A 19095-nucleotide genomic window follows, 5' to 3' on the forward strand; every position below is an offset into this window, starting at 1 on the left:
ATCTCACAAACATGCTGGTTCTCTTAATACAAAAGCCACCTGCAGGATCTGACTACAGTACTAAACTATGTGGATTTTGCTATTTATTTTTATTGTGGAGTTATATTATGTCCTTGCCACTAAGGGCAGCAAACAGCTTCAAATGCCATGTACCAGGATATTGTTAAGGAAAAAGTCAACAATATCCAAGATGTGGCTGAGAGCTCAAAACATCTGCTCCATGTCCTCAAATTTTCCAGTGCCGGGCACATCATCCTATGGTCTGACCAGGAGTTACTGTAGCCAAGAGAACTTTAATGGGATTATATGTAAAAGGGAAAGTGGGGACTGTCAGGCTGACCCTCCAAAGGGCTGAGGAGGGTAATGAGGCAAAGGGAGGTGCCTCTGGGAGAGTTGTGCCGTGGAACAGAATGATGGAAATGAGGAAATCGCAAGTTGTTGAGCTAGATAAACAGCACCATGGCAAGAGGGGTTAAGAAAGGATGTTAAACATGTTAAACAAAGACTTGGGAGGATATAGGTAAAGGATGGATATTCGTAGAGGGGCAACAGAGACTGATAGAATGAGATGTGTGTGTACAGTGATACAGAGGGACTGGTGGGCATGAAGTAGGTGATGGAGTTGGGGGTATTTAATAGTTTCAGGGAAATACCCCTGTGGGTGAAATAAACTCAGCCACAGTCACAAAATGCCATCAGCCTTAGATAAATTAGTAAGCTTGGAGCCCATGAAAAAATGTTTTAGCTCTCCATAATCTACCCTCTTTCTCTGGTTATTTCTGCTCCTAAAGACTGCCTGAAACTCCCACTATAAACATGAAGCGAAGGAGGACCTCTCCCATGAGAAAAGGCTGAGACAATTTGGATTGTTCAACCTGGAGACAAGAAGCTTTGGGGTGACCTAATTGTGGCCTTCTGGTACCTGAAGAAAATTTACAGGAAAGATGGAGAGAGATTATTTACAAGGGCCTGGATTGACAGAACAAGGGGGAATGGCTTCAAATCAAAAGCAAGTGGGTTTAGATTGGGTATTAGGAGAAAGTTCTCCCCTGTGAGGGTGGTGAGGCCCTGGCACAAGGTGCCCACAGATGTGGCTGCCCCATCCCTGGAGTGTCCAAGGCTGGGTTGGATGGGGCTTGGAGCAACCTGGGATAGTAGATGTCCCTGCCCATGGCAGGGGGATCGATCAAAATGGTTTTTAAGGTCCCTTCCAATCCAAACCATTCCATGGTTAATGCCCCATTAAGGCAAACCAGATTCCCTACATCTTCCCAAGAGTTAGGAGCCTCAGCATGGTCCATCAGCCAGTGTGGCATTGATCTTCCAATCTACTTCATCACAACATACTCTAGATATAAACTAGGGCCACATGTAGCTGCTGAGGTATTTTGAAAACGTTTGCTTTTATTCTTTACTCCTGACACTGTCTAGGCCTGCACAGAACCATCCACTGGTATTTCTGCGAGCGACAACAGCTCGCTATGAACTCAGAGGCGGTATTTCCGCTATTTAGCCATCAGCGCTGTGTCCCTTGGCGAGAGAGCTCTGGAGAACGAACACGCTCCGGACACCTCGAACCTGCCACAGCCGTGCCCGAGCGGCCGCAGCCGGAGCTCCGCGCCTGCGCCCTGCGGCCGGGCCCGCCTGCGCTGGGGCCGGGCGGGGAGAGCGGCTCGGGGCCCGCGGGGATCAGCGGGAACAGCGGGCACAGCGGGCACCGGCCGCCCCCGGAGCCCCGGGATGCGGCTTCGCTGCTGCGGCAGCCCCCCCGCCCGCGGGCTCGGCAGGGCCGGGGCAGCTGCGGCCTGAGGCCGCGGATGGGCGGAGCGGGAGGAGCCGGAGCCGCCGCGATGGCTCAGGAGAAGATGGAGCTGGACCTGGAGCTGCCGCCGGGGAGCGCCGCGGCCCCGGGCGACGGCGGCGGCCTGAGGCGGTCGAACAGCGCCCCGCTCATCCACGGGCTCAGGTGAGGGGCCCGGGGGGCTCCCGGCCCGGGCCCGGCCGTGCGGGAGCTCCGGAGATGCTCCGCGGGGACAAGTGGGTTCCTGAGCGCTGTCCCGGGCTGGGAGGGATTTAGGGAACATATGAGCGTGTGGAGGGGTGCGAGGAAGCCCGGGAAGAAGGGCTTTGGTTTTGCTGAAACGCTTTGTTTTCACCAAGGACTGCCGTGTTGCAGAGAAACACCGTCCGCAACGTCAGAGTTGCGGCTGTTCTTACACATCGACTAACAATCGCGATGATTTCTGTAATGGATCAAGTCTGAACAAAATAAATCACTGCTCTGTGTATGATTACAACAGTAAATGCTTTCGGAACAATCACGCAAATTTGGTCAGGAAGGTAATTTCACGGGACCTTGACGTAAGTTTTTCATTTAGTGTAAAACCGTGTGTCAGGTGGCCAGGAATTTTCCTGGTTGCTAATTTCCGTAGTATGCATTACTGGGAGAAATACAATGTGCTGTGTAGACAGTTGTGTTTGGATGTTGCCACCAGCCTGTGGCAGGACTGTTTGCAGGAGGGTCGGGTGTTTGCCAAGTCTGGCTCTCTTCAGCTGACAGGACAGAAAGAGGCAGTGGCAGGCAAGGGGCAGGTGAAAGCTTTCAGACAGGTAGGGTTTCTTTTACAGTTTTGTTTGGGTAAGTTTATAGCCTAAAGGGCTGTTTCTTGTCTCCTCTGGGTCGTTGAGAAGTTGGGAGATGCCCCATCTGCTACATGTTGTGGCTTACATCCAGTTGTAAGGTGGGCCATGTGCTGCTATTAGTGCTGTGTCTGCATTTTGGGAGAGCATATTGACAGTAAGTTTCATAAACTGTAGTATATTACATGGTAAGTACTTCCTGGTGGATTGATTTTTTTTCCCTTTCTTTTTCTGTAAGGAACTGGATGTGAAGTGATGAGCAAATCTCACCTCTTTTACCAAAATAGTCAACAGGGTCTGACAATTCAGACGAAATACTACTTCTGGCCTAGTCCACCGTGATTTAATGTTAACTCCCATTTTACTTTTTGATGCAGTATGGAAGAGTTGTGTATGACAGCTCTCCCCTGGGAGGTTTCTAAGCAGGTAAACTAATTGTGTAACTGAGACAAGGCATTTTGATAATCTCAGCCTTTTGTAAATTGGAAATTGTAAGACCCTTGACTCTCAAAAAAACCCACAAAAACCAAAAAACAAAACAACTAAACAAATTATTTAGTTCAGGCTTTGAGCAGATTTAGGTGAACCTGACCTACCTTTTGCCTTGACACGGTGCACACGCTGTGAGTTAGGTGTTCATACAAATAAAACTAAAATGCCATTGAACTAATCTGAGGTGGTTGCAGTGGTTTGCCTGTTAGTTTGGAATTCCAAACAGAATACTGTTTTTGCAAGATTGCAGCTCTTGGCAAGAAACTTCAGTTTTTCCCAGAATGGCTTTGTTGGGTAAACTGAAACAAAAGCTCTTGCTCTTACACAGCTTGCTTTTTCTCCTCTGCCTCTTGTTTTGACTTCTTCATTTTTTAGTAAGGAACTTGGAAAATGAGTTGCTGTAGACCCAGAGTACAGTTATAAGTGGATTCTTTTAGATCCCAGAAGTTACCTTTCACAGAACTTTTAATGCTTTTTGTGCCAAAAAAAAAAAAAATTAATGGGAGCTGTAGTTTTCTGTGAAATGTGAGTCTGAGATCTGACCATTTCTGGTGTTTTTGCAAGGGAGATTAAAGATAGGATTATTTGTAGGTCTTTTTTCTCTTCCACTCTGTTATTGGACTCAGGCTATGGTAATGTGGGATAGGATTGTTCCAACCTGTTTTCTTGAGTCAGACTCTGGATTTCAGGATGTGCTGTTTGTCTTGTGTTCACATGCCAACCATTGCACTTATACTGAAAAGAATTGTGGCTGTTTGCCTCAGCCAAAACTCATCTCTAAACATCATGTCATGGATCCTTTCAATTTCTCCTCTTCCACCTCTGTCAAATGGCAGCTGTTTGATCTCTCCTGGGCCTGGGCTGAGTGAAACTTCTTGGAAAATTGTAAATGATGTCTGGTCCTATGTACTTGACATTTTGGAGAAGGAGTCTGTGCATTTTTTTGGCAGAAAGTACAGTGCTTCTGCCAATTGCTGTTGGCTTTTATTTCAAGTATAAGCTTTATTTGTTTTTTATTTACAGATACATAAAAGCTGTCTAAAACTTATGTGTCTAACTGGTGTGTTTTAAACTAGAGGATTCTGACAATGGTATGTCGTGAAAGTGCAGTAGGATTATCAGTCCTTAACAGCAAGGTAGTGCTGCTGGTCAGGTTAGTTTTAAACAAATTGTATTTGTGGGGGACTTTTGTTTATCCCAAGTTTGCATCAGAAACAAAAAGATATAATATGAATTCTTGTAATTTGAATCTAATTACAGTCTTACATTTGGATTTGTTCACCTGTTCAGTTCCTCACTGATTTTTGGACATGAGGATTATAGGGTGGTGGTTCAAAATTTTTTTCTAGAGACCATAAAATTTAGTTTATTTCGGTAGTCGCATTCATTTAGTGCTGATCATTGGTTGTTGAAACACTGGTGATGACATGACCAGAAAAACTTGCTTTAGGAACCAATAGAACTAAAATTGCCTTGAGAAAGAAGTTAATTTTGTGTCAAATAAATAATCCTATACCATTTCAATGGATATGCTGCTGTGGGGACTTAAAAGCTTGGTTTACTGTAAGTTTAATTTAACCTTTCCTGGAAAAATGTTCAGAAGATATTAAACGTTTTTAGTGATAAGATTTATCAAGATGCTATATTTTTAAATTCTGTTTTATCTGTGGGATCAAAGCTGGTTTCAGTTACTGCTTACAAGCCATTAATACATTTTTTCTGTTGAATGACATTTGAAGCAATATGCAAGCAGCAGCCATTCCAAACATAATAAATCCCCACAGTCTAAACAATTCTTCAGTTATTGTGAAGACACAAAATGATTAATTGAAATCATTAATTGAAGTAGCTGGGAATTGGATGATGAAGAGTTGATTTGCACTCTCTGCCAACAAGATAAAAGAGTTCTTACTTACCTGTCTCTGGAGTGCTTTGTCTCAACAGGAGAGCTGTCACAGCATTTGAAACTCAGCTGGTATGAAGAGGTGCTTTTTGCTAGGAAGGAAATGGCTTTTGCATTTGACTAGCGTTTCTTTTTGCAGCGACAGCTCCCAGGTGTTCCAGGCCAGCGTCCTGCGCACCCGCAGGAACAGCACCACGGTCATGAATCGGCACAGCCTGGTAAGAAAACCCCTACACCAACCCCAACAGGTGCCACGCAGAAGTGTGCAAACAGGAATAAACAAATTCGCATTGCAGTCTGTGAAACTAATACCACATTGCTTTCAGAAACGAGGCTCTAGACCATGATGTTAATATGCTGTAGCTATAATGAAATGTTACTTATAGATCATTTGGCTTGGAGAATGCTTTGCTTCATTGTGATCATAACTTTGCTTGTAAAATAGATGTTCCAAGGTAGAGTAGGAGAGGTAGCTTGCTAAGAAAACTAGTTATGTAACTGTACTGTTAACAGTAATCAATGTCTTAAATTATTTCTGATGCTGAAGCGAAAAACTGCAGACAAATACTTCAGCAAAGGTTGCATCTGTAACAGAATCAGAATAGTTATTTAAGAAAGATTAGTGGAATAGTCTTTCTCCTGCTGGGGTGAAAAAACTGAAAGAAAGCTTATGGTCAAGATTTCTTAATCAAGTCTCTTTCTTCATATTTTTAGGCTGGCAGCTTTGTGTAAATCTGTTTGTGCTTGTGCACAGGAAAGAGGAGAAATAAACAAAGACTAAATCTCAGTTTATTGTCTTTACTCCTGAAGATCCTCAACTGTTTGGTTAAAAAGATGCTAATTCAGGGTGCCTTGCATAGAACTTGCTGAGAAGCAGGAACTAATTCACTGCTCTTCTGCCTGCCCCTCAGAAATGTTGTGGTCTCCTGGACTTAACCAGTGTTTCCATCTTCATGAGATGTGTTCCTAACCCTTCCCCTCACACTAATGTTGTTAAAGAAGTGTCCTTCTTCTTCACTCCCAGTTGACCAGGTGCTGACAAAACACATGAAATTTTACTAACACTAAAAATCAAGTTCCCCACTAACTGCTAGATCAGTGCCTTGCCTGCTTTGAAATGCTCATTTGAGTTATGATCTGGGTTATGGTTCTGTTGATTATGGCAGGGAGGATGGAACTGGAAAGGATCTTAGAGATTCTCATCTTTCTGTGGTCTTAAATCAGCATCATCCAAAGACAAATTATTTTGTGATAGGATTAAACTTTTAGCATCAAAGACCCTAGGCAATCTTCCCTGGTATTCTTCCTATAGCAAAGAAGTACATTTAGTTTTATGATGTTATCCCATCTACTTTTGTAAATTAAATTTTACATAAGAAGGGGATAATGTGTATTTCAAAACCCACTTTTTTGTATTTAAGAAAACTAATCCAAGTTTTACTGCAGTGTAAACTGTAAGAGGGTTGAAATATTCAGTAAACAACTGAAACTTCTTTATTACAAGTACAACTTAAATTTTACGTATTGTTAAACTTTGGGAGAAAAAAGTTGATTAGTGTTTGTCTAATATGTGTGGTGTTCGCTGTCAGGGGAACAACGTGAGTTGCTAAAATATGTTAACTGGAGGTCATACACCATCCACTCCATCTTCAGTGCCGTCCCAGTTGCTCAGCTGAATTCCACAATCTGTTTTTGGAGTAGCTTCTCCAAGTCTCAGACTTCAGCTGGTTTTTAATGATTGCTGCAAATTCTGACACTACATGTAATTGCCAAGGACAGGTTAACCAGGCTCAGTATCAGCAGGGTTTTTTTTCTTCCAGGAGATACCAGTGAATAAATGTTTTAGTGTTTTTTGCTTTGTTTTGCATGGCTAGGGTTTTTGCTTTGTTGCTTAAGCAGAGCAGTTGAGTCTGCGATTAGATGTTCAGGCGCTATTTCAGCAGAAGTTGATGTTAAATTTTCTCTCTCTTTTTTTTTATTTAAAGCCGGGTAGTTTCCCTGCTGGGTTCAGTGTGGCCCCACAAGTGTCTGTGCTGGCAGGAGGCAGAGGGCACTGCAGGGCAGGGCAGAGGCACTGGGGCAGTCCCTGCTCACCTGGGCAGTGGCTCCTGCCAGCCTGGCACTGCTGAAAACTTACCTGCACTGGAACACAGTGCCTGTCACACTGGAGTAGGGGGGAAGGTGTTTTCCATGTCATAGTCTAATAGCTCGTAATGTTTTTATTAAGTTTTTGTCTCTCTTAAAGCATTGGGGATTTGAGTAGCATAATTTTAATAAGTGGCTTCAGTTTAGCAAGTATCCTTTGAAAGTGACAGAGGTTTCTTCTGACAAGAGTTAGATCAAAGGATGCAAACAGAGCAAATGTGAGTTTTACAGACTGACAAAGCAAGAATGATAACTTGTTGGAAAAAAGATGTAGGATCCTCAGAGCTGTGTTAGTGCATCAGACCCTGCAGAGCAGGGCACTTAAGAAGAGCACTTAATTGTCTTCTTATATTTTTTTTTTTAATACTGCAAACTGCTGTTTTTGTACATATTCTGTTAATGTTGAACCTTAAAGTATGTGGATCACAGTCATAAAATTAGAATATAATGAGTGGAACAAATGCATTTCTACTGTGGAATGACAGACTGAATAGGCAGGAATGCACTATTGTCCAAATGCTTTTCTCTGTGTGAGAATCAAGGTCAACTCAAGGTCTGCATTGGCTGGTGCAGCTTGGAGGAATTTTTATTAGGTGCACAGGATTTTTGGGAACCCAGTGTAATAGTAAAGCTGACCTAAACTGGACTTTAAAGTAGCAAATCAAGATATTATAGCTGTTAGACTTTTGTATTATAAATTACAATAACTAAATTCTGGCACAGATGTTAGTCATCCTCTGTATGAGCCTGATAGGCTGAATTCTTTTGTGAGAAGCAGGGTGTGATGTCTTCGTGTTTGTTTTTTTAGAAGGAGGGTTCTGGATGCATGAAGCATTAATAGTCTGTGTTAACTTACCCTGTCAGGCAGCAAAATCCTTGTATTCTCCATGGCACTGATTAGAAGATGGTGCAGTAACAGTTAACTGAATGTTTGTTAGTTCTCCAGCTTCAGGATGGTGAAGAGCTCTAGTAATGTTTTGTGAAGTAGATAAAGCCTTATAATGAACTATAAAAACACCTATAATAATGCAAGCCTTACTTGCTGAGCACATCCATTTCGAGAAGGCACCTTATTTTTTGGAAGGATTGTCATCTTACAGAGAAGTTAAATCTCCATTCAAGGCTTCGGTTTAGAATTTTTGTTCCCTGAATGGCTGTGACGTAAATCAACTGAGGGTTGACAATGTGAGAGAAGGGAAATATATGAAAGAAAATTATATTTTGAGAAAATAATCACTTTAAATTACTCGGTTTTGGGTGTGCGGTTTTAGATCATAGCATTCCAGTGAGATCTTGATGTAAAACTGTCAACATTAACAGAACATTTTTAGTCACGTCTTCTCTGATTTCACCCAAATTGGTGAAGCTCTTGAGAAACCATAAAGAAAGTGTTTAACTCTTTGTTAGCTTTCTAATAGCTGATTTTTTTCACCTGTCAAAGTACTCATTCATAGGCAGACAACAATCCAGGAATTTTTTTGTACAATGCATTGTTTTGGCTTTGTATTTTTAAAGGATCTGTTGGGGAGCTTTCTGGATCACTTAAATGAAAATAAATATTCTGAATCACATAAAGAAAAATATTTATGCCAACATATATACTAGGGATGACAGTGTGCTAGTGAAAAGCAGCTCCATTCTGTGGGGAAACCTGTCAGTTCTAGTTGCCTGGAAATGAAGTGGATGCCAGGCTGATACCAGTTAGCATCTGTGATCTTACAAAGCAATATAATGTGGAGATACGTATTAACATGTTCTTGCAAGTAAGTAATGTAGGTTATATATACACTGAGAATGTTTTAAGTGACATGGGGTTTTTTTAATTGGGTTCTTTTCAGTTTGGGGCAGTACTACTTTACTAATATTTCTGTGGTACCTTTCCCTCCCTTCTGCTGTATTTTCAATTGTATGTGACTTTGTTTTGCAGTTTGTGCCATCATCTCCTATCCGTATTCCTAGCAGCCGTCTTCATCAAATCAAACAAGTAAGCACAGATTCTTCTAAATGAGTTTTTCATAGGTGGCTGGGTTTTTTTGCAGTCAATGTTTAATGGCCTTCAACTGGCTGTAGATATTCTTTTCAAACTGCCTGCCTATTTCCACGTTTCATGAAGCAAAATGCATCATACGGCAAGGAGAAGATTTCAGCAGAGAGAGGATTCTTAAAATTGACATTTTAGAAAGGAAACCTTTAATGTAAACCCTTAGGGTAAAGTTTCACCAAGTTTTTGGCAGTAGTGCCAGCATAAATATTCAGGTCCAATAACAAAGTGTTCCTTAACTTGTGTTGGCACAAGACTTTTGTGCAGCCAGAAAATGAGCAGGATAAGGAAGCACTCTAGCTGAAAAATAGTCTGTACTCTTCTAGCTGGGCTATTTTTCATCTGTATAATTTTCTTATCCAGATCCCTGTACTTGTGCTGTCACAGCATGAACGGAGGGGGAAGGGCAGCAGAGCAAACACTCGGGAAGGGGGGTAGCGTGGGGAATATCTGAGCAGGCTCAAATAGCTCTGCTCTCAGCCAGCACACCACAGGCTGAAGACTCCAGCTTTAAAATCAACAAGCTCAAACTCTTGTGTGTCCTTCATTTTATTTCTCTGCTTTTTGACAGTGGAATGGTTATAAAATTGGCTTGAAGATGCTAATTTTTAAATTTTTTTTTTCAGCTGGCCGGTTTTCAATGGATAGGCTTGATTTTTACAGGGTCAGAAAGTTAAGAAAACAATTTAATGCTTCAGACAGCATTTTTAGGGTATTTTTAGGGTATGGCCTGGGAGGTGGAAGGCACTTCTGCTTCCTACCTCGGTTATTTAAAATAGTTGCACAGTAATCCTGAAGAAAATAACAGCCTGCTTTCATTTTGTAAATAATTTACTGGCTTAAATAGACTCTGAAGCACTCAGGTCAGCTGTACAGCTCTTTTTATCAATATAAGAAAGCTTAGGATTAATATGCAAATATCATAGAATCATAAATTAGTTTGGGTTGAAAGGCAACTTTAAAGTTCATCTGGTCCAACCCCCCTGCAGTGGGCAGGGAGATACAATGAGAAATATGCTGAGAGCAAAGGAATGGACTGTTGTGGCTCTGCTCTATTACCTGAAGTAAAATTTGATAATTTAGTCTTCTGGAAAATACTTCTGCATTCATGTTTGTGTCATCCATTTATTAAAGAAAACAGTGTAATTTCATAATTTGTGTTTGAGCATTAGATTCAGTAGTTGGAATTAATTCCATGTCCTGTGTGCTCACTGAGAACCTGTGTGATTCACTTCTGATCTCTTTCAGATCTGAGCAAATTATCACACAGGTGAAGAAGTAGTCTCTTTCTACTTACAATGAGGATTGTGAAGATGTTTAGTTAACTTTTACTCTTGAATTAGGGAACCTACTCATCCACTGAACAAACTGGCTAGCATTTAGTTAATTTTAAGGAATGGTGTCTGCCTAAGAGGAGATTGACTCATGTTTGTACTTGGTGTTAATGTTTAGTTTAATTTTATATATTTGATCCATTTTAATAATATTTTATAGAGTTTTTTTAAGGAAAAAAACCTCACTGACTCCTGAATTCATTGTGTGCAATGCAGTGTATTGCAAATGAGATGCTGGCAAGTGTTTAGTTAGTCACTAATCCATAGAGTAAGGTAAGAATCCATAAGAAGCCATGTTTTTGAGGTTCATCTGTACTAGTGTCCCCTTTGTAAAATTATATTACTCAAGACTGCATAAAGATCCTCTGGCATGTGCAGAATTTCTGGTTCATACTATCATTATTTAGTTTTTGTGGCTGCCTCTTGGTTAGTAATGAAAATAAAGCTGCTTGGGAAACAGCCAGCTCACATAAGCACTTCTTACATGATGGTCTTTCCTGCTACATCTCTCTCATCCTCTTCTCTTCACTCCTTTCCATGGGTGAGAATTAGAAGTTATTGTTGCTTAACCAACTTGAATTAAATTTTCCACGTGCCTAAGTGGAGTGAAACTGCAGCTTTTCTGATTTGCTGAAACAAAGTGGGGTTTGTGGGTTTTTTACCTTACTTCTCCATGTGCTAATCTTTTAGGAAGAAGGAATGAATTTGCTGAACAGGGAAACAGTTCATGAAAGGTGAGCACTAAGGCAAAGCAGAACTGCAGTCACTGCAGCCGTCTGTGGGCCTGGGACAATACATTTCTTTTCTTCTTTATAGAGAAGTGCAAGTAGCAATGCAGATGAGCCACTCATGGGAGGAGAGCTTGAGCCTGGTAATGCATTCATGCTTTGTGTTTCTATCATCAGTATCAGGACACTAGAGACTCTCTCATGTCAACATCTCCTTTGGTAGTTTGACCTACAGTTAATTTATTAATATAGCACTGCTTTAGATCAGCAGTTTTTCACACTATCAAGGCATAGAATTATCAGTTGTTCAAGGTACGTGTAGGTTCCTTGAGCTGCTGTGTCAAGAGGAAATTGCACGGATGTTTGCCTGTTCAAATTTTCTTACATGTTCTGATACTCTCCAGTTAATGTTTAAGGCTTTTTTTTTTTTTTTTTTTTTTTTTTTTTTTTCCCCTGTTAAGCTTAAGCTCATAAATATCTGCCTAAAAGTTGAATTGTTGATATGATGGAGGATGACTTTGGGATTTCACACCAATCTTGTTAAGGTACTTGCTCATAAGATTAATTATGTGTACTGTTTACAGAGTGACAATGATTTTGAAAAATCACAATCACCAAAGCAAGTAGACTTTGTTCCAGTTTCTCCAGCTCCTTCACCTACACGAGGAATAGGGAAGGTGAGCAAAATGTGGTAATAATGGTTTTATCTTAAGAAGAGCTAAATAAATTCAACCAAATTAGTAGCAAAAGATAAGGCCACCTGCTCCTTTCTACCTCAGCTGCAAACAAGAAACTAGAGAGTAAATAAAACCCTCTAAAACCCCAAACCAGAAAATACCAGCTGCTCATCTTGTGGATGTGAATTTCTGTGGAGTGTTCAGCTGTTGTGCTGTGGTTAATAAAAAACAAAAAAGTCTGTTTAACCAGAGTACAGTAAAATAAATTTGCATGAAAATGGAATATGTCAATTTTTTTTTTTTTTTTTTTTTTTTTTTTTTTTTTTTTTTTTTTTTTTTTTTTTTTTTTTTTTTTTTTTTTTTTTTTTGTCAGTAGCAAAAAGTGATGTCTCAGTAAACCCAGCCACTGGTTGCTGAATTTGATACTGAGTTGTTTATTTCTCTGCAGTTAAGCATCAATTGTTACCATATGGGAGTGATACAGTATTTATAACACAAACTCTTTTCCTCTCAGCAATGTTTCTCACCATCTTTGCAAAGTCTGGTGAGCAGCAGCCGGTTGCCTCCAAGTCCCAGCCCAAGTCCAACAAGGAGATTTTCAAGGTAAGTCACGAAATCATATCAATGATAGAAAATAGATGTAGCTTATTCATAGTAGGCATTTGAAATATCAGAATTTGTTGTATCCATAGTTGATTTCTGAGCACAAACACACCTCATATACTTATGTAGACTTTAGATTTTACAGTGCTGTAAAACATTTGTCAAAATCCTCATGTCATAACATTGGGAAATGGGCTGCATTGTGGCATCTGTCTTCCCAGTGTAGTCTCTATCTTGCTCTCATTTACATCTTTAGTAATTGAGTTCTAAGGGAAAGAAAACACAAACAGATTTAGGGTTTGTTACTCCTTTGAGGGATGTGGGCATACAATTAAGTTTTACTAGGCTCTCACCGTTCAGCCTGTCAACTGAGATGTAGTCAGTGCCTGGATGAGAGTTTTTAGACTGCCCCAGTTGTGAAATAATGTAATTAAACATTTCCTGCTCACTTCTGTGCTTCCTGGCCTAGCTTCAGAAGGAAAAAAAAAAAAAAAAAGAAAAAAAAGGACTTGTTTTGGGTAAGCTTTTTTAATGCCTATTGTCTTAGTAATTTCCAACTAGTAGTTTGTTTTCTGAATATATTTTGATTCTTTTTACAATATTTCTCATTTAATGGTGATCTTAGTGCATCATTTGTCTTCTTTTAGCAGAAGAAGCCAGAGCCCAATTAACTGCATTCGACCGAGTGTTCTTGGATCAATCAAAAGAAAAGGTACAGTATTTAGGTTTGGCAAATACAGTAGGCCAACTGGTTACTTATATAATAATTCATATAGCTTTCTTCATAATTCTGTCCAGTTAGCTGATACTTCAAAAAACAACTAGAAATGCAACATACTACACATAATGAAACAGACAAATCATTAAATTAGATTTTACTATTCCATAAAGCTAATAATTGTTTTATTCTAATTCCTCCCATTGCTGTGGTCATGTAGGTGTGATAAAAAGTCTGATGTAACCTGCTTAACAAAACAATAAATACAACTATTGGTATATTTAACTTAAACAGAAAACTTTGAAAGTCCTGGTTAACTGAAGCAAGTTTAACTTCTGGAAATTTTATTGCACCTATTTTTATATCTTCAAGCATCACCTTTGTTACAGAACACCACTGGCTCTGAGACAACTTTTAAAACACTTTCATCTGTCATAGCCTGTTTAAGCATATATCTATCCTCTTATCTTCTAGAGTGTTTGGAAATCAAAGTCAATAGAAAACTTTTGTGATAATCCTGCAGCTTGTTCCTTTTCCTTATTTTCAGCTTCTCTGCTCTGGTGGAGCTGGTCAGTGAACTGATAGCTGGATAAACTGAAACAAAAGGATTATTCTTCACTACTGAAGAATAAATATCTGATATCTAAGGCTTAGTTAATCATTCACTAAACTGTACTGAAGCTTGGACAAAATGGTTCCTGGAAATAGTCTTTAAAATTTTAGCATTTGAATTCTGTGTTCTACATACGAAATACTGGAAGTTTGAACCTCTATTCTCTTTGCTCTGTAGAAGTACACTGAAAGTAGATTTTAGTTTGAATGATGCATAATTTTTATCAGTCTGTATCTCTTCCCAAAGGTGTGACAGAGATGGAAGATCACCCAAAAAGATTATTCCAAGGATCCACCAACATGCTAACCCCTGAGGCTGCACATCAGGCAGACCTTGGGGCATGGTAAATGTTTATTGTCCCTTTCAGCAGAAGCATTGCAAATCTTTGCTTTTTCTAGCAGTGATAATGCTTGAATTTTTTTCCCCCGGTTTTTGTCTGTTTTTAATAGAGATATCTCATAATGTTACAGCACTGAAATTATCACAGTAAACAGTCAGCAATGTTCCCTATAATTCTGCAGTTTCTAGGCCTGACTGATAACACGGGGTGTTGAGCATGTTTAGGAAGAGACGCCTCATGCATGATAGCTTTTGGAGTCTGATTCAAATGTGAATGCTGATGGGTTTTTTAGGTGAATTGGGTTTTTCTTCTTTTCCATTGCTCTTAGTCACAGTGGAACATGAGTCTGTCTGACCCTCCCTGGAGGGTCAGAGGAGCTGGGAGGAGATAAAAAGTACTTTGTTAAAAATTGTAGTGAGTAATAGCAAGGGATTTTGATCTAGTGTTTTCGTCAAAAGGTTAATCATACACAGGGTGTGCTCACACAACTTTCAGGGGTTGTTCACAGTATTTCTGTCTTTTTGCCTCTCAGCTGATATACAAGTCATGCTGAAGCTTTGAGTGGCAATAACAAAATAGTGATTTTAAAGGTACTTTAAAATCCTATCTTTTCTGCACACCCTGTCTATGGTGGGAATAGCAGTATGGGTCCAATTGCTGCCTCTTGGTGTAGCAGATGGTAATTTAAAAAAAAACAACACTTTGCTGCTATCACTGATGATAGATCAGCTGTAGTTATGAATTTGTGTCATGTGAAATACATAGTACAATGGAGGATGGACAATTTATCAGTGGCTCTCTTGGCAAAAAGGCCTCTGGCTGTTGTGCCAGCTCAGGGCTTTGAGGATGGAGTAAAGCTGGCAGTGGATTGCTCAGTCTGGAACTTCTGATCTGTGCCCCATTTTGGGGTGAGTAAAGGAGGAAATGGGCAGAGTGTCCTGTGTGAGTCTGGAAGTGACTGTGTGTAGCTGTAGGTGTATTTCAGATCACAGGGCTTGCTGCTCCTTCAGAGATGCACCCGTGTGTTTAGGATGGCTTTGTGATGATTTGGGCTGGTTTTGGGCACTTACCTGAGCCAGTGCCTCGTTTTTCATGCCCTGGTGTCGCTGTGTTTTCAGTCTATCCTCACACGCCCTGGATGACAACAGGAGCAGTGCAGGCTCCTCCTGTGACTCCCCAGCTGAAGCTGGCACCAGCACAGACTCTCCAGTGTCCCTCTCTGACTCCAGATCCCCATTTTTGCCAGTCGATCTCATGGCCAAGTTACCAATGAACTGAGAAGCAGGAATCTGCTGATGGACACTGGAAAACAGGCGGGATATCGCCCAGACTTTCTGTTGTGTGTAACCCATTCTGTTCCTCATAGGAACTTCCAACAATGTCATTACTTCTAGAAAACTTCCAGAATAGTTCCTTGAGGAGGAATTCACCTTTCTAGTGATTTGTATGACATTTACTACAATACAGAAGCATTTGGGCTGCAGACATGCTGGGTGCTCATGTCAGTCAGCAGGCTGCTGCTTTGCTGTGGATGTGATCTCCGTGGCATGAGTTACAAACACCATACATGTGTCCTACTTGTGGAAGACTTGGCTTGCCAGAAGCCTGTGTTCTCCCTGCCTGTGGAGGAGCAGAAAATTCACATTTGTCCTCAGCCTAAAACCAATGAAGCAGTTTACTAATTGTTTCTATTCCCAGAGTGTTAGATATTTATTTTTTTTTTTCTTCTTAATATGAAAGGGAGAATATTGCAGGGGGAAAGTTGATTCTTATTAATATTATTGTGTTCTATTATGATAAGCTCTTAATCAATTCTGTGTTCCATTGTACGTCAGAAAATAACAAATTGTTGCAGTGTCAAATTTATATGTTGGATTTTATTCATCATCATGACTGCTGTTGTGACTAAATCTAAACTGGGTGTGGAACTTTCTTCTGGGGTTTTGTATCTGGCGTTTGTTTCTTTTTCTTCCCCATTTAGATGATGTATAGGAGTGGTAGATGCTCTGTTAAATGTCCTTTAATAGGGAAAAATAGCGACAATACATTAAATCCTGAAATTTTAGTATTTAGTACTTCAGAAATACATTATTTTAAGTCAGTATTTGTCCTCATATGTGACATACAGCGAGGAATCTTAAATGCCTTTTGACAGCCAGAGGCCATCAAACATACTTAATCTGCGTTTAATGTCCTCATGTTGCTTCCTCAAATAGTGGCATCAAGCCATTTCTGCTGCTGAAAACTTCAGATGCTGATTGGAAGCCTGGAATCTGGTAATCTGAGGTGCTTGAAAAGCAGTGTGTTGAGGCATCCTGATCTCAACTCTGAAATTCCCCAACAAGGAGGAAGAATTTGCAGACCCCCTGTGGACAGCTGTCTGGGATTTTGCAGTGACACCCTCATTGGGGTTGTGCAGCTGAACTCCCCCGGCTGAGTCCCTCTTTGTACGTGTCTGTGCATCTGTGCTATGTGGTTTCAAAGCTTCTCTCCAGAGGTTAAGAATGAGGCAAAATGTTTAATTTTTAAATCCTAAACCTTTGTAGTGTGTCATAAAGTGAGAGAAGTACAGAGACTTCCTCAAGTAAGGGAAGAATCTGCCCTGAACTCTGCTGTGAAAGATTCACATGGATGAAGCTTTGACTGACAGCAGCCATCAAAATGAGAAAGGGATGACTTGGAGTGCAAAGACCTGGCAACCAGAGAGCCAGTGGCCCATTTCTGTGTGTCCTTATTGTAGAGAGGAAATAGAATGTATTTAATAGTCTGACTCTGTTCTAGTTAAGATACGACATGGTTTACTTCTGGTATCATTCCTCTTAAATTATTGTAATAATCACCCTGCTGATTGCAGTCCCTCCCCAAGTCCAGCTGCCCTTCGTCCCTGAGCAGATGCACACGGGAGTGCTGGGCTCTGTTTGCTCTCTCTGCTGAGGCAAAGTTTGGCTTTGCAGTTTCAGGTTTGTGCCAAAGAGTTGCTTTGTGTTCACTCTTCTGTGGTGAGAGCAAGACTCTTTTTTTTTTTTTTTTTTTTTTTTTCTTTTTTTTCTTTTTTACATCTTGCTTATTTCTTAAGAATGAGCCTCCCGATGTCTCTTCCAGTCTCTGTTAGAAGACACACCAGTATAGGGGGGTTTAATAGCTGAGTGTGGGTCAACTTGTCTCTTTTCTGTTGAATATTTATGCTGTTTTTCAAATAAGTGCCAATAAATGGAAAAATAAATGTGTTTTGCTGTTTCTGCATTTTTTTTAGATAACCATATTCTTGTTTCATTCTGGGATTAAATGCTTTCTTTTAAACTCAGAATATCTGTTGTAATTTACTTCCACCCCGTCTAGTTAACAGGCAAGCAGGTATTAAAATCTGCAGCAGAGTTACCGTGTTTCCCTTGTGCAGTGCTTCTCTTGCAGGTCTGTGACAACTTTAGGAATAAAGGAGAAAAAACACAAACGTTTTAAAATACAAGTGACATTTGTCCCTAGTTTATACCTAGAGGAAGTTGTAGTGAAATAATTTGGAGCACAGAAGCTTCTGCTGGCTGGTGGGAAGTACTGAAGGTTTTAACTCTTGGGAAGAAGTGGGCAGTCTTTGTGGTGTTCTTTAACAGGGCGGTCAGTCATAGAATTATGGAATGGATTGGGTTGGAAGGGACCTTAAAAACCATCTCATTCCACCCCCTGCCGTGGGCAGGGACACCTTCCAGCAGACCAGGTTGTCCAAGCCCCATCCAACCTGGTCTTGAACAGCTCCAGGGACGGGGAGTCCACAATCTCTCTGGGTCAATTCATGCTGTTAGAGAAGAGTGAAATAGCAGTTTATCTGTATCCATTCCTTTCCCTGCTTTTGCAAAACAGAAGTTGCATTGAAATTGTGGGAAAGCATCTCAGTGTTTTATCTCTGTGTCACCAAAAAGCTGCAGTTCTGCTCCCTGGAGTCCGGTGACACATATAGGGGTTTCTTCCACTGAAATAAAGAAGTTTTGGAACCAATTATACTCCAGATTATGCACCTGGATGCAGGGAATCAGGATCTTATACGATGCACATAATCAACCCTGTACTTGTCTAGTAACTCACGCTTTTAATATTACCTCTGCTTCTCTCTGGGATTCCACCTTCCAAAAATCAGCGCTTGCTTGGTCTGGTTCAAAGTCATCCTGCAGGATTTGCTGGCAGTTAAATCAGGTCTTGGGCCACTGTGTCTTCCTTGACAAGTGATGGGGGTTTTCCTTCCTTCCACCTTCTCCAGAGTGACACAGTTGCTGAGGGAACGTTGGTAACTGTGCCAGTGCTCAGGGGGCTGTATTTTTGGAACGAACCCTTCAGTGATTGCTGCATTTAGCAGAGGGATAGATAACTTCCCTCTGGAAGAGAGGTACAAATGCCAGGAAAAATGAGCCTCTGCCTCAGCTAGATTGACTTGCAGGATGCTGTGTGTGTTGCCAGCGAGGCAGGTGACCTGAATGCTCAGCTGAGCAACTGCCCAAGGTCCTCCTGATACCACTGTAAAAACTTAATCCTAAATTCTTAATTCTCACCTTTTTTCAGAAAACTTGAATGTAAATGATCACCAACCCATCAAAACAAAACAAGTCTCCAAAGTTTGGTGAGACTGAGGTATTTCCATTTATAGATGTGTGCTGTGGTTCCAGTGTCAGTGCTGTTTGTGAGTCCAGGCCTCTATTGTGCAATGATTTGCCGGTGAGGTGACTGGAGAGACCTCCAGCACCCCATTGAGCTTGAGAACAGCTTGTGCCTCCCTTAGCAGTCATCATTTCAGAAATGTTCACTTTATGCTGTTGTATTCTTGCATATGCTGGAGTTGTAACTCATTTACTTAAAATAGAAAGCTTCAGGAGTC

At 40.7% G+C, this 19095-nt stretch overlaps 1 protein-coding gene across 2 annotated transcripts; it reads left to right on the plus strand.

Annotated features, from left to right (window-relative positions):
• Nucleotides 1–1783: 1783 nt before the first annotated feature.
• Nucleotides 1784–17457, plus strand: LOC120765593 (P2R1A-PPP2R2A-interacting phosphatase regulator 1). 2 transcript variants are annotated; one of them, XM_040090615.2, is made up of 10 exons: nucleotides 1784–1966; nucleotides 5175–5253; nucleotides 9108–9164; nucleotides 11246–11289; nucleotides 11372–11426; nucleotides 11868–11960; nucleotides 12475–12563; nucleotides 13211–13275; nucleotides 14141–14237; nucleotides 15353–17457. In XM_040090615.2, exons 1-10 carry the CDS (start codon nucleotides 1818–1820, stop codon nucleotides 15510–15512), a joined length of 888 nt encoding a protein of 295 aa, XP_039946549.1. In that variant the 5' UTR covers nucleotides 1784–1817; the 3' UTR covers nucleotides 15513–17457. The 2 variants fall into 2 exon arrangements, with proteins under 2 accessions (XP_039946549.1, XP_039946550.1); XM_040090616.2 differs by having other exon boundaries at nucleotides 1811–1966; nucleotides 13214–13275.
• The last annotated feature ends 1638 nt before the right edge of the window (nucleotides 17458–19095 follow it).

This window comes from Hirundo rustica, chromosome Z (assembly GCF_015227805.2).
Source record: "Hirundo rustica isolate bHirRus1 chromosome Z, bHirRus1.pri.v3, whole genome shotgun sequence".
In the NCBI taxonomy this organism is placed as follows: domain Eukaryota; kingdom Metazoa; phylum Chordata; class Aves; order Passeriformes; family Hirundinidae; genus Hirundo; species Hirundo rustica.